Below are 15894 nucleotides of genomic sequence, written 5' to 3'. Positions count from 1 at the left end.
TCAAGTGCCTCACCTGTGTCACCTTATTTAATCCTCACAGCTCCCAATGTGGTGGCTACTACGGTTATCCACATCTTGAGAGTCGAGAGGCAGAATAGCTTTTCTAAAGCCGCACTACGGCAAAGTATCCGAGTGGGGACTGGAATCTAAGTCCAGCCCCGATCCACCACTCTGAGACTGCTTTGAGATGTGGCCCCTGAGTCAGTCCTCGGCCACCCGATACTGGATGAAGTTTCTGAATTAGTCAGCTACTGTATCTTTTTCCTTCTTGCACACCGGTCAGCTGATGGTTGCTGTGGAACTCTGCCAGACAGAGGAGCAAAGATGTACATTTCCCTCCCTTTCACGGTGTGCCGTCAGCAGCTTTTCAGAAATTTGGGGAAACAACAAAAGCAAAGTCTATGCATAAAATCAGATTTAAGAATTACTGGCAGTCTGTTGGCTGCCCACTTTCCACCACCACTGAGGAGGGATGCCGAGCTCACTGAGTTTCCAGTGGGGAAGGACTACGAATGCTCCATTATGGAGAACTAGTGAAACATTCAAGAGAAAAAGCACCAGGGGTGCTAGGGGGGCTCAGTCGGTTGAGCAGTTCGTGAGATCAAGCCCCATGTGGGGCTCCTTCTGCTGACAGCATGGAGCCTGCTTGGGATTCTATCTCCCCCTCTCTTCCTGTCCCTCCCCAGCTCATGCTGCTCTCTGTCTCTCAAAATGGGTAAACTTAAGGGGAAAAAAAAAAAAAGGAGAGAAACTACACCAAACGCTGTTTCTTAACCCCAGACTATGAAAAAAAATATTTTGCTTTCACTCTGAAATAAATCTCATGCACACACGTACATATGCGTGAATGCACATGTGCATGCTCCCACATGTGTGCTTGCACATATGTGCGTGCTCGCCTACATCCTTACACACGTGTGTGCCCAATTAGCTCAGCGCCATCGGCCCCCTCCAGTCTGTGTCTGCGTAGACACTGTGTCTGCTGCAGAGGCTGAGCCTGTCTTCAGGTTGCCTGTATTTTTCCAGCTGTGATCCAAATGGTTGGCATTTGCTCCCTCTGACATTTGCTGGCTCTCTCTTGCCTTTCCATGCTTCCGGTGCAGGACAGAGTCCCATGGGTTCATTCAACCCCACGAACATGTCATCATACTCACAGTTATCCCTTGCACTGTGATTCTCTCCTTCTAGCATCATCTCGACCCTATCAGGCTGCGGTTAACATCCCCATTTGTTAGAAGAGGAGCTGAGAACTAGCGAAGCTAATTAAATTGCTAGTTAGTTGCAAATTCAAATTAGACCTCTTGTCCCCTGACTTCCAACCCAGAGCCCAGGTGACATATTTACCTAAGAACAGGGGCGAGGGTCCCAGCACTGTTTAACATACAAAGTGAGGATGTGAGGTAGATGTAGACTTTGGACCAGTAAGAGTTGGGAATGGCTTTATGATGGATGGAGACACCACTGGGGAGAAAATAAGAAGGGCTTTGACAAGAACCAGGACTTAGCAATTTCAGTGCTGGGGGTTGGAGAGTAAGAACTTGGGGAGAGAATAGAGAAGAGGGTAGAGGGGCAAAGGAGAAGAGCTTGAATGCTTCAGAACACAAGATCTGCTACTTGAGCAACTGAGTGCCATTGTAGTTTTCTGGACCAGTGTCTGATTTAGTGGGAAACTGTTCAGAAGGAAGTGTCCCTGTCCATGGGGCGGATGAATAGAGACCTTAAGGGAGAACAGATAGGAATTCCTTGATACTCTGAGTTTTGTTTTTCACAACAGAACAAGTCTGTCTTCCGAAGGCAGGATTTAAGACCACCTAGCATCCACTCTTCTCCAGAATATCTGAGAAGATCCACATCCTCCAGTTAAGTCCACCCCCAAGATCAGGCATTAAGTCTGGTCTGCAACAGGGATATCTCAGGATATCACCATAGTTCAGTGTCGCATCTTCCCCACAGTCTTGGTGTTCATCTTATCCCCCCTTACAAGGGATATCATCAGACCTGAGCAGCTTGAGACCCCACCCCCACCCTCCCACTTCCTTGAACAGCCTGAGGGAAGCTCAACACAGCCCCTCCCCCTTCCCTCTCTGGGAAGGGCAGCTACTGTTCTTCTGACTCTTAAACAGGAGCGAACCCACACACACACATTTCCTCAATACACTGGAGTAAAAAACCAAGGGCAGAATAATTTCTTGGGAAGGAAATAAAAAGGTAAGTGTTATTGTGATTTCTAATTCCCCCATTAATTGTAAGTGAAGGGAGCATGGGATAATTTTTTAATAACTAGAATTTTCATCCTCCACCGGACCTGTGCTTGTCAATGTTTAACAACCAGCTCCTCAAACGCACAGGTAATTCTGATTTTACCAATTTCTGTGGCATAAATACTCCCACCATGGCTGACTCAAGCTACAATGTGAGGGGAACCAACTCTCACAATCCTGAAAAGATAACAATTGGCTTTCCTAAGCCAGCGTGGGCAGCACCCACACACCACTGACAGGCCTTCCAATGTAGAAGCATAAAACGCTGCCTTTTCCATAAGAACATTTCTAATCTGGTTGAGAGACAAAAGCGACTCAAGACATTTTCTAGGAGATAAGACAAGACCAGATAAAATCAGAGTCTTGGTTGTGAGACAAGATTGTAAGGCATCGTTAGGAAGGGATGCCGTGAAATCTTTCCAGAATCTCTCTAGAGAAGGAAGGATGGGGCCCTGTGTGGCACAGGTCTTGTCAGGCAGAAGTGGGAGCTGGTTTTCTGGGGCAAAAGAGCAGCAGGAGCAGACGCGTACTGAGTGGGAACCATGTGCTCTGTCAAGGGAGCCGAGAGCCTAGCCGCAGCTGGGACTTGTGAGGTAACAGATTCCGAGCTCCCAGCAGAAGGGAGGGCAGGGTCGCAATGATTTGGAAAGATGAGGAGTTGGCACCTTTGCCTTTGAACCCTGAGAGGCAACTGTGACCAAGCGGGACAAACCCAGGATTCCAGGTCAGCTAGACCTGGGTTCAAATCCCTGCCTTGCCAATTTACTAGTCACAAAGTCTGGCCAGAGTCACTCCACTGGTCTAAGCCCAATTCCATGAAATGGGAACAACAGCATTGCCTCTGCTCCACAAGTCACAGGTTTGCTGGGAGGGCCCCGTGAGATACCATACATGGGAATGATTTTAAATCAATTAAGTGCTCCACATGTCAAGTACGATTATCACTATCTTTCCTTCCGGGTCATTGAGCAGTTGAGTGTTGAAACTTGTTGACTCATGAAGGTGGGAGGGCAGGAAATGGCAACTCTCATTCCTGGAGGGAAGGGAGGGTGTTGATGAGAACAAATCTAAGTGGATTTTTAGCTCCGTCTGTGCCATAAATCACTGATACCCACAGGAGCCATTTTTGGCTCTGGGGCAAGGGAATGACAATGTGAAGTGACTCTGAAGAAGCTGAAAAAGGCCCCTGTTTCACATACAAGCAAAGAGGTATATATGTCAGTCACTGTTACATCAGGATCCAAAACCCTCAAAATCCTAGAAATTAAAGAAACAATTTCCAGTCCTTCAGGACTCTTATTAATGAGTTCAGTTGAGCCACGCACCTTCCTTCCCTTGCCCAAAATAAAAGGAATAATTTGCTTGGTAAAAGGTCATGGCCACCCTTCGAAATAAGTGGAACCATCCTGTGATGTCACAAAACCAAACTGGAAATTGTCAGAAGTTTTACTCAAAAGACCTAGTGAGAACGAACAAACCAAGGAAGAGAAATTTGAGGCATGGTAGCAAACAGAAATTGCTGCCCAATGGAACAAACAACCATCTTTCTTATTCTTCTGTAATAAGAAAGAGAAGGCTATCTGGCCTGGGAGGTCAGATGCTGGGCCATGGGATGAAGGCACCATTCTTGGGGCATGGGGTGCAGGTCAGGATAAACCTTTTCTTAATCTCACCCTTTCATATCTTCAAATAAAGATGGAGGCTAGTGTGATATCAGTCTGTTGATTGTGTCAAACAATATTTTTCTGCTCTTCGTTTTTTGGTTTTTGTTTTTTTTTTTTCTCTTCGTAGTGGCGTGCTTGATAATTCAGGAGGGAAAATACTTGTTCGGAAAGTTGCTGGGCAATCTGGCTATAAGGGGAGTTATTCCAATGGCATTCAGTCACTGTCCCTGCCACGTTGGAGAGAGTCCTTCATTATCTCAGGTATGCCCACACACTGGAGAAACACAGCCCTACCTGGGCGCTTGGCTTAAGTGACCTCATGGGAGGAAATGTGCTCTTTTCAATGTTCTATTGGTTTTAGTTTATGGCCCAACTCATTTCATAAAAATCTGAAGCATTAGCTCTTCTGATAATTAGGATCATGAAACAATAAATTATAATTACAGTGGTAAATCACTACAAAGTCTGGAAACATTAAAAGGCTCCAATTGCTCATTTTAAACACACTGCAGCTATCCATAAATCCAATCAAACTTTTAATGAAGTGGATTGCATTTAATAACTTGGGTTTTTGAACTACTCCTTTAGTTAGGCCAAATATGTCTTGTTATCTAGAACCTCATTCCTTGATATTTCTGGTAAATGAAAAGGGATATAGGCTCTTAGAGAACTGAGCTGCAATTTTGAGATTTCTTTTTATTTAACTGATTGTTTCACTAGTCAGTCCTAGCAGTCTAGCTCCTTAGGAATTTTGTAGATAATCTTTTTCACTCTTTTTCTCCCTCTTCCAATGGGGTAATGTCAGTGAGCTACTGACGATTGTGATTCCACATTAAAAATGACCTAGTATCTCTATTATCACGACCCGTCCTTTCCTACTTTTGTGAATTCCCCAAACTTTTATTTTGAAACATTTCTAGTTGAAAGAATAGTACAATGAATCTCCACATTCCCTTCACCTAGCAACAATTGCTTTTTTAATCTACCTATCATTACCTATATTTTGCTCTAAACCCTGTGAAAATAAGCTGCAGGCATCATGACACTTTATTCCTCAATAGTGCCACACACATCTAGTAAAAATAAGATTTTCCTAAATAACCACAATACCAATATCACACCTAAAACATTAACATTGTTACAATTATACTATCTAACAAATAGTTCCTCCTCAATAATATCCAGTTATCTCAGTCTTCATAGTAATTTCTTCTCCTCCTACTTCTCTCTCCTTCCCTCTTCTCTCTCTTCCTTCTTTCCTTCCTTCCTGATCCACAATCTAATAAATAATAAAAATCATCTGTTGCCTCTAGTTGTCATGTCTATTAACTCTCCTTTAATCTAAAACTGTCTAGCCCCACACTACGCTTTTTGTCATGGATGACAGTGACATTTTTGAAGTCCCAGCCAGTTGTCTAGGACTGTGTCTCACAGTCTGGACCACAAATATGTCCAACCATTTCCTCATGATTGGATCCAGGTTAAATATTTTCCCAAGGTTACTACATAGGTAGTATCATAGCATATCCATTGTGCTGTATCACAGTGGCCATATCAGAAGGCACAATAATGTCAGTTTATCCAGCTGTTGGTAATGCTAAACTTGACTGGTCAGATACTTTACAGTATCTCTCCATGGTAAAGATACTTTATAATTAATAAGCAATCTGTAGGGTTATACTTCAAATCAGCATGAATGGCTCATTCTCCAACAAAATCATCCAGTGGTTTAACATCCAGTGATGGTCCTTGCACTAGCAAGAATTACATTAGAATTTGCAAAATTATATTGTTCTAATTCTGTCATTCCTTCCACATTTATTAGCAAGTTTTCTTACATAAAGAAGAGGATTTTTCTCCCTCTCTCCACACCTATCTTTTCAAGTGTCACTAGGGAGTCATGGATTGTTTTTGAAAATATGTTATAATCCATTATCACCATTATTCTTTTTTTTATATATATAAATTCAAGTTAGTTAACATACAGTGTTGTCATGGCTTCAGGAGTAAAACCTAGTGTTTAATCTCTTATGTATGACACCCAGGACTCATCACAAAAGTGCCCTCCCTAATGCCTGTCACCCATTTAATCCATTCTCCCACCCAACCCTTAGTTTGTTCTCTGTATTTAAGAGTCTCTTATGCTTTGCCTCCCTCTGAGTTTTTATCTTATTTTTCCTTCCTTCATCTGTTCCTTCCTTCATCTGTTGCGTTTCTCAGATTCCACATGTAAGTGAAATTGTCTGATATCTGTCTTTCTCTGGCTTAATTTGCTTAGCATAATACCCTCTAGTTCCATCCACATTGTTGCAAATGGCAAGATTTCATCCTTTTTCATTGCCAAGTAGTATTCCGTGTGTGTGTGTGTATACACACACACCACATCTTTATCCATTCATCAGTCAATGGACATTTGGGCTCTTTCCATAATTTGGCTATCATTATTCTTTTTGGCACTCAAATTTTCCAAATTTGGCCAGTGGGTGCCCTTTGGGATTTTTTGGCATGTCCTTATTGGTGTCTGAACACAACACAGTGTTCTATCCTTGTGCTATACTTGCCTTACACTGGGCCTTGCATCTCCCAGTTTTCTTCAAAGAGGCTTCACATGATTTTAAACTATATTCTAGCAAAGCTTCTGGCATCCCAACAAGATTAGGAGCCACACACCTCTCCTGAGGAGCCACCTGCGGAAGATCAACCGAAGCAAGGAAAAGAGAAATGTTTCATAATATAGTAGGTCTTCCCGTCTGGATGGCTTTCTGGTACCTTTATGCATCCCATGCCCCAACTCCTACTATCCTCCATTGATCAGAGTTGTTGGGTTTTTTCAGAGTTTTAATAGAACTACAAACAGACCTTTCAGGATTCTTCACAACTTGAGCAATCTCTGTTTCCTCTTGCCTGCAGAATTCTGCAACCTAGGGTTCAAATTAAACTGGTTTCTATGTCAGAGAGTGGAAAGTCATCAACCACAGTGTCATGAGAATTCAGAATAGCGGCCATATGACAATGCTAATATCTAGACTACAAATGTGTCAAGTATATAGAGAAATGTAATCCCCACATAGGTGTTTACCAAGTAGTTCCTGGCTAAATAAGAGTGTTCCCACCTTAAATGCATATCCTGCAATTCAAGAATCCCCAACAGAGGTTTAAAGGAGAAATTAACTCCAAGAGAGTAGAGACGTTTTGGGTTTTTTAAATGAAAATCAGTCTGCTGAGATTATTCCCGATAAACTCAACTTCCATGTCCCCTCATTTCACCTAGTGACATTTAACCAAAGCACTTTTTGCCAATTATAATAAACATTGGTCCTTCTGCAATGGGTAGGAATCTCTTTTGAATGGGTGACTTGGGGGAGCGATGCTGGCCAGCAGCCAAGGCATGCTCCCCAGTATCCAGAAGCTAAAGGCCACAGCTGGATGGTGTCAGAATCCTCCTCTGAAGGCTCCGGTGCCTTCATGACCTTTTTATTTTTAATTTTTACACATCACTGTGCTCCTTTAGTTAATTCACTTTGGCGGGCTGGGATGGGAGCAGAAGATGGGATGTGCCTTTTTGGTCAGCACAATCTTTTGACAGTCCAGGGATAGGAATGGTCAGAGAGGGACTTCCTAATACTGCCTATTTGTTCTTTGATCCACATTTCAGAAAACTGAGCTCATGTTCTTTTTCCTTCTGAATAGAAGCAGAAATAAACATAGGATTTTAGATGTGAGAAGAATAGTGAACAGAGGGAGACCATCTCCCCACAGTCCCCTCAGTTGATCAAGTGAGGCCCTCCTTGGGTCCAAAATGACCTCAATCACGATTTGGAAGAGGCCCAGACAAGGGCGGGGGATCTGGAAATGCCAAGCTCTGCTCCCAGGTGACTTTAATGAGGTGAAATAACTCAGTAAGCCCAAACATTTTGCCTCATCTCCACTTTGAGTGATATTTATAGACAATACCAGAAGAGAATCTTTACATCTCTCTGGTAATACATAGTTCCAAAACATTTTAACTCTTTTTCCATTAGATCCCTACAACTTAAAACAGTAAGTTGTTCCATATCACTGTCCATATTTTCTGAATGAGAGAAATGAGAGTCTCAGAGATTGAGGCAGAGAATTCATGGCAAATAGACACAGAAACCTAGATGTTCTCATTCCCAATTCCAGCCTCTTTCTGAGACTCCATCATTCTGTCTGCTTCGTGGCTCTACAGCCTTTTGTGTAGTAGGGTTTTTGGCAAAAATTGTGCACTAGATTCTGTCCCACCACTTGGACTCTCCATTCGACACTCCTCACCATCTCGTCCCCAAGCCCATCCTATAAAACTATTTCCTTAGGTTGAGAATTAAAGTTCTTTCCCTATCAGATGCAAATATCAGATACCAGGTGGGACTCCTCTCATGGGTATTTGAAATTGTAACAGAGATCTAAGCATGAAGACATTCCTTCTCCGAATCAATACTAACTGATCATCTCCTACATGCCAGAGGCACGGATTCGCCGGTTCCCAAGAGAGACAAATCCCCAATCTCCAGGTAGCTGCTACATTCCAAGTGACACTGTCCATCTCATTGTGGAGCAAAACTGTGGCGGAATTCCAGGCATCATTTCCTGGCGGAAGACGTCTTTAGAGGCAACAGGCTTCCCCGGGACGTTTTCAGTCCGATCAGGCTTGGTACTTGCTTCCCCAGCCCCGGTCACCTGATAGTTTTTCTTTTTTATGCCTCCTTTGTTGTCCCTGATACATATTAACATTCCTTCTCCTCACCTGGCCTCTAAACTTTCTTTCCCTAGGTGGGCAACAAATGCTTCTTTTGAAAAGTACTTTCTAGGTTTCTTTAGTGCCATGGAATTCAAATGGATCCCACAGGGTCCGTGAAAGGGAGAGAGAGCGGTTCATGCACGGCGAGCCAGCCTGTGACCAGAGCTCTGGATCATCCGGAAGGAGAGCACGGGGAGTGCTTTACATTCATCTACTGACCTAATTAAACATTCAACACCACGTACACAAAAACCTTAAGCTTACATGTCACATCTTCATGGGCAGAGTGAGGGTTGCTAATGTTAAGTCTGAACCACACAGATGGTATTGCTTCCTTTCTAATATTAATAAGACACAGGCTATACAGAAAAACAAAATCTCACTTGACTTTCTTCTTGTAATCAACACTCCAGCTTAGGGGGCAGGAAGACTGTGGATTTATTGAACTCAAGACAGATAAATAGGAAGGAGGGAATCAGCTTACCAGAACCATCTCAAACGTCTAGCTCTACAAATAATTTTTTTTTTCTTTTTTGCAGAAGGTAAACCCCAAAAGGGTGTAACCTACCCATCGGCTCTTACATATTCATCATCTAAAAGCCCTGCTGCCAAAACAGGCAAGTGTTCATATGTGATTTCATCTAAAGTTCTGAGTTTGTAAACACATGTTTCAGGAGGTAGCGTAGAAATTAACATCTGGTCAAGCTCCACTGATGCCAGCAATAGAAATCAAGGGGATCAGATGTCTAGGGCTGAAAGATAAGGCTTTAGGTTTTGGATTTGCAGTTCCAAGATTATCTCTGTGTTTTGTCATTTTCATTCACAATGGTTGTTGCCTTGAATTGTGTTGTTACTTTAGAAGATGACAGGATATTCTGTCTAGAAATGTTCCCTGGCAGCTGAAAGGGGAAAAGCTCTCTCTGCCTACATATGAAATGAAGGGAAGCGAAAAGGATGATGTGAGGTATGTGTTAACATAGAACAATAGAAATAACAATTTCTAAACAATAGAAATAACCCAAGCCAAAGATATAGTGTTTATGAGGTTGTGTGGACCCAGCTTCATGAGAACCACAGAGGGTTCAGGCCAGGAAAGTGCCTTTTTCTAGGTTTCTGTGTCAAGGGAGAACTATGCTATGTGTTATTGTGTCTTTGGGGATTCTTTGATTTCCCGTACAAAGATAAGGGACAAACATCCCTTTCCAGCATAAACACTAAAGGGACACTTGGGGTCTCGCCCAGCTTCTAGAGGAGTCTTTCTTTAAATGTATAGTCTCTGGGTGCCTGGGTGGCTCAGCCGGTTGAGTGTCTGACTCTTGGATTCAGCTCAGGTCATGATCTCCCAGTTCGTTGATTTGAGCCCCACATCAGGCTTTGCACTGATGGCATAGAGCTTCTTGGGATTCTTTGTCTCCCTCTCTGTGCCCCTCCTCCACTGGATCTCTCTTTTTCTCTCTCAAAATAAATTTTAAAAATAATAAAAATCATTAAAAAATAAAGGTATAGTCTCATTAAAGAGTAAGTTTTTGCCAATTCAAATAAAAAGTTCCAGTGAGGGGCACCTGGGTGGCTCAGTCAGTAAGCATCTGATTTCGGGTCAGGTCATGATCTCATGGTTTGTGAGTTTGGGCCCCATGTTGGGCTCTGTGCTGACAGTGCAGAGCCTGCTTTGGATCCTCTGTTCCCCACTCTCTTTCTCTCTCTTCTCCTCCCCTGCTCACAGGAGCATTCATACTTTCTCTCAAAAACAAATATTTAAAAAGTTTTTTTTTTAATCCAGTGAGAACTATAAAAGGGTGGTCCCCTTTTTTCCTATCCTGATGACAAAATTCCTATCGAAATTGAGGGAAGCAGATAAGATGAACATGTGAGGGCCAGCAGTTACTTGCCCTGGTCTTGGCATGTCCCAATAACATGCTTCCTAATCCCTCCAAGACGGTGGGTTAACAGGTGAATCAGGTTAGGATGACCCCCCTCAAAACAAAGCAGCTCACTCAACAATTAGAAATCATCTTTAAATAAAAAAAATAAAAAGCATCGAGATTTGCCTGGGGCAGCCCCTGCTGGGGGTGGACATTCCTGATTTAAATGCTGTCTCCCCAGGCAGGGAGCAACCATCAGGCAGGCAGCTGGTATTTGGCTTGAGTCTCAAGCTACTCTGAGTACAAACAGGGAAGTGTTGGTTTGGAGAAGCTCACCAAACCCAAGAAGGCGCATCGCTGGCACTACAGTGAGAGAAAAGAAAGGAAATCTTTCTTGGAGACTGCTGAGCAAGAGCGGCAGGCGAATACCCTGCTGCGTCCCCTTGGCAATGTGCCCAGTCCCTCCCCCCAGAGGAGACTCAAGCTGAAGTTTATGGTAGTACAGCTGACTTCCTAAGAACCTTCTGCCCTTACTCCCCTCACTGTACTCACCAAGGCCACCCCTGCCCCTGGATAAGACAGGTTCCACCACAACTCTAAAGAGACCTTGGGCCACCCTCTGATGGGAACCACATTCAGGAATCTTGCGGCTATTCATGACTTGCCTTCCACTGTGTTCCCCTTTTGAGGGGAAACATATGGGATTTGGAATCAAACAAATATGGGTCCAAATCCTGGCTCTGCTACCTATTGTCTGTGAGACCTTTACTTGGCTTGGCTTCCAGCACTGTGATTGATATCAAATATGAATGCTAATGTCCCTTCACAGTGTCTGGCACATAGTACATGCTTAATGAATAGATTTCCTGCCCTTGTGTATAATTCTGAGGCCCATAGTGAGTCAATGGGGGGAAGAGCAAATCCTCCCTCATAGCTCTGACCTGCAGGCATTGCTGTTAAGTGGACTTCAATGTTCTTTTCATGCACCTCACATTTGACATCTACTGAAAGCACTGTTTTCCACTGGGGAAAGGGGAGGGATGACACAACACGGTGATAAGTGTCAGCTACTGCCATTTACCGAATGCTGCCATGTGCCAAGTACTGTGCAGGCCCCTCACAGACACAATCTCTAGTTATGACAACAGCCTCATCAGGTAGGTCTGACCATCCCCAAATCACAGCAAAGGAAACCAGGCTCAAAGAACGTTAGTGGCCAAGCTGGTGAGGGCTGAAGTGAGGAGTCCAGCCTGATGCTGGCTGACAGCTCTCAAATCAGATGTTCAAGGTCCATCCCAGACCCAGTGAATCAGAATCTATGTGATTAGGGCTCAGGAGTCTGCATTTTAACTTGTCACTCTGATTCAATGATGACTCAGCTGTAGGGAGCTTTGAGGGCCTCATACTGGTGTTGAGCAGGTTGTTTAGAACTGCTCATTACCTGGGGGACAGGGTGGCTCAGTTGGTTGAGCATCCAAGTCTTGATTTCAGCTCTTCTCATGATCTCACAGTTTATAGGTTTGGGCCCCGCATTAGGCTTTGTGCTGATGATGTGAAGCCAGCTTGGGAATCTCTCTCTCTCTCTCTCTCTCTCCCTGCCATTCCCCTTGTCATGCGTGCTCGCTCGCTCTCAAAATAAATTAAACTTTAAAAAAATTTTTTTAAAAAAAGACCACCACATGACCTTGTCCATAGAATAATATGTTAAGAGCCTAAAGGAAATTTTGATGTTTTCCCATGAAAACCTTTGAAAAGATTTCTGTGAAACTTCTATGTATCTGAGATTGTATGAAGAAACTATTTTATTGGTTTCATTTCTAACTGTTCAAAAGGAGCCTGGTGCAATGAAGAATTCACTCTGGGTCACATCAGGCATTATGTTCCATAAGGAATTGGGAGCCGTTGGAGGAGGGTTCTTTCTCTGTCTTCATCTTAAAGATGGTGCTGTTCTGGGCAGAAACAACAGCCCATGGAAGACCATGGAAAACCAGACAGATGGATCTCTTGGTTGAATTTATGCCTCGCTTGAAAGTATTGGTGTTCAAAGCAAGTAACACAAGTGGCTGTCATCAGGATATTGAATCTACTCTCTGGCAACTAATATTAGCAAATGAAGACTGGGGCATTTAGAAACCTCAGAATTAGCCAATGGGGTGAGAAAAAGATATTTCATATTTTCAATATCTCATAAGCGTAAGGTAACAAAAATGTTCATTATTGCTAGAAGTTTTATTTTTAATTGTAGTTTAATTAACAATTTGCAAGTAAAATGTACCATAGGTTTTATATATTTCTTTCCAAATTAATAGTTTTATCCTATTTCATAAAATATATGTTATTCTATCAAATTTTTCCCTATATGAAGTGGGTCCAACCTGAGCCCACATCCCCTAGCAAGATACTAATGCTTCAGAGCATTTACCAGAGAGCGAGACAGAAGGCTACTTTGGAGAAATTAGAAACTTCCCTGGGACTTGTTATGAAGGCTCAATTCCTTTAAAGTCATGGAAATGTCATAAACCACGCCGGTTTGGTTTGCCCAAGGATGAAGACTGACCCCCCAAGGCTGTTGCCAGCTCTTTAGCCATTTCTCTGGCACAGTCTCAAGGGAGATCTGAAGGTGACCAGCCCTTAGCAACAACACGGCAAAGGAGAGATCGGTCTCCTGCCCGGTTGGCCTATGAGATCAGACTGAGCAGCCAAACTCCAACCTGTGTCTGGGGCACTGTTTGCTGACATGCTCTCCCAAGTCAATGCTCACAGAAGGTGACAGCGTCAGGGTGAGAAATGAGCAGATGCCAGTGCTGGGTAGTGGCTCTAAATGCTCCAGTACACAGGCATCTGCATGGCTGGTCCAAGGTCATGGTGCTGACACTGTTCTCCCAAAATGCTGTACAATGTCAAAGAGGAAGTTGGATGGTTCACAGGAAGAGTGCAGCACCTAATCTTAGTTGCTGTCCCTTTGGCCTACTGTTTTATATACCAAAGAGGCATATCCCTAAGCAGAGTTAAAAGCTAGAGCTAAGGGGACACCTGGGTGGCTCAGTTGGTTAAGCATCCAATTCTTAATTTCAGCTCAGGTCATGATCTCACAATTCGTAAGATCAAGCCCCATGTAGGGCTCCGTGCTGTGAACATGGAGTCTGCTTGGGATTCTTTCTCTCCCTCTCTCTCATTTCTCTCTCAAAATAAATAAATAAACTTAAAAAAAAAAAAAAAGCTAGAGCTAGGATGCTGTGTAAGCTGAAATATGCACCCCCCCCCCAAAGATACCCATGTCCTAGTCCCTGTATCTGTGAATTTTTCCATATATGCCAAAACATAAAAGTGGAGGGGTGAGGGGGGCTTTGCCAATGGGATTGGGTTAAGGGTCTTTAGATAGGGAGACTATCCTGAATTATCTGGGGTTGGGGAGGCAGAAAGAGATTTGATACACATGGAGGAGAAGGTCATGTGAAGACAGAGCAGAGAGAAACTGAGGATGCTGGCCTTGAGGATTGGCGGTGTGGCCACAAGCCAAGCAATGCCAGCAGCCACCAGACAATGGAAGAGGCAGAAAGCAGATTCTGCTCAGCCCTGCTCACACCTGGAGTTTAGCCCAGTGACACTGAGTTCCAGTTTTGGCCTTCAAAACTGTGACAGATTCGATTTTTGTTGTTTTAAGCCACTCAGTGTGTGACAGTTTATTACAGCAGCATTAGGACAATTTATTAGCAGCACCAGGACACTAACACAGAGGTGCAGGCAAAGGAGGTAATGTCCCTGCTGTGGGGCTCAAGAGACTACATAGCTGTAACTGGTGGCTATTGTCCCCTCCCAGTACTGGGGTGCTGTTCAGTTTGGGGGCCGTTTTGTGTCCCATTCTGACACAGCCCATGGCTGTCAATACAATATCCAATGCCCAGAGGATAGCCACTGGTCCCCTTGTCTTAAACTTTCAGAGAAACTGTCAGGGACCCCAGAGACCTAATGAATTGGGACTTGTTTAAACTTGTGGAGGGGCGCCTGGGTGGTTCAGTCAGTTAAGAGTCCGACTCTTGATTTCGGCTCAGGTCATGATCCTGTGGTTTGTTGAGTTCAAGCCCCACATCAGGTGGAGCCTGCCTGGGGTTCTCTCTCTCCCTCCCTCTCTGCCCCTTCCCCTCTCATGCTGTCTCTGTCTCCCTCAAACCAAATAAATACAACTAAAAAAAAATTTTTTTTTTAGTCGTGGAAACAATTTAAATCATTATACACGAATGGAGAGTGCTATTTAGAAGTAGAATGCTGGTCCTTAAATTATTTCCATTACCCCATTTTACAGATGAGAAAACTGGGGCCCAGAGGAGTGAGTTGACTAGTCATGAGCCAGTGTGAGCTAGAACATCTAGAATGTATCCTCTAAGAGTAAGTCACAGTGAAAGCCCAAAGTTCCTCATATCCCTAGGTCAATGCTAACTTACACAACAAAAAAAGGTTCATAAACCACTGTTTCTGGTGTCTGGCAAATTAATTTGGCGGTAAATCATGTTCTGCCTTCTCTATGTTGCCGTAGGATTTGACTGGTTAAATATTTTATTGTTTATAGTCTTTGGTTTGTTTTTTGGATCATGGCTCCATCCAGATTGTACATTCCCTTCGGGCAGGTAGATTTTATCCTCTACAGCAGCTAGCAGAGATATTTGCCCACAGCTAGTGTTCAATGAGCGTTTGTTTTATTTCTGTCCCGAAGAGCCCACCAGCTATTCTGTAGGCCCCAGTATAATTTCGTCTTTTTTACAGGTGAGGCCACACAAGCCTATCAGAAGCCACCAGTTCCAGGAGCAACCGCACAGCCAGTCACCCTGACGCAGGTCACGGGAGCCACTGCCTTAGGAGCCCACACCAGCCTCCCAAAGCCATCCCTGTCCACAGGCTCCACCACCAGCAGCCTCAGACCCCAGCCCGCGGGCCACAGGAGCTGGGAGCTGGGTCAGTAGGTAGACTGTTGTGCACTAGAAAAGTAGGAGACGGGGCTTCCGGAGTAATACTCTGTAAGAATGTTTGTGTGGGGCGCCCAGCTCCTGCCTTTTGAGCTGGCTGAGGGGTAGCGCCAAGATCTGGGCCAGAAGTATGTGGTTGTGTCCTTCCAGACACAAGGGGTAAATCTGAGCCTAATACTAAGTAAGGACCAAGCTGAGAGCTAAGCCAACCATGGAGAAGGGGCTTAACGCAGATTCAAAAATGGGACTGCTGTTATCATACTTTGGAAGGTAGGACGTTATGTGAAACTTTCTCACTACAAAATCTTCATTTCTCCAAAAGCCAAGTTGAAGGGATAGTAGGTTTCAATGTAAATACTGTTGGGTTTTGTTTTAAGGGACAAACTA

The 15894-nt window shown here is 43.8% G+C and overlaps 1 protein-coding gene across 1 annotated transcript in view; it reads left to right on the top strand.

The window, feature by feature from the left end:
• VIT (vitrin) overlaps positions 1-15894 on the top strand; it is a 100332-nt gene that overhangs the window by 44358 nt on the left and 40080 nt on the right. Inside the window, exons 5-7 of the mRNA XM_077764287.1 lie at positions 4053-4186; positions 9224-9301; positions 15308-15496. Of these exons, the coding sequence (XP_077620413.1) occupies positions 4053-4186; positions 9224-9301; positions 15308-15496 (401 nt within the window). The remainder of the gene's footprint in view (positions 1-4052; positions 4187-9223; positions 9302-15307; positions 15497-15894) is intronic.

Source organism: Crocuta crocuta, unplaced genomic scaffold (assembly GCF_008692635.1).
Source record: "Crocuta crocuta isolate KB4526 unplaced genomic scaffold, BGI_CrCroc_1.0 scaffold164, whole genome shotgun sequence".
In the NCBI taxonomy this organism is placed as follows: domain Eukaryota; kingdom Metazoa; phylum Chordata; class Mammalia; order Carnivora; family Hyaenidae; genus Crocuta; species Crocuta crocuta.
Note: the sequence above shows the minus strand (reverse complement) of the source record. Positions and strands in the feature narration are given on the sequence as shown.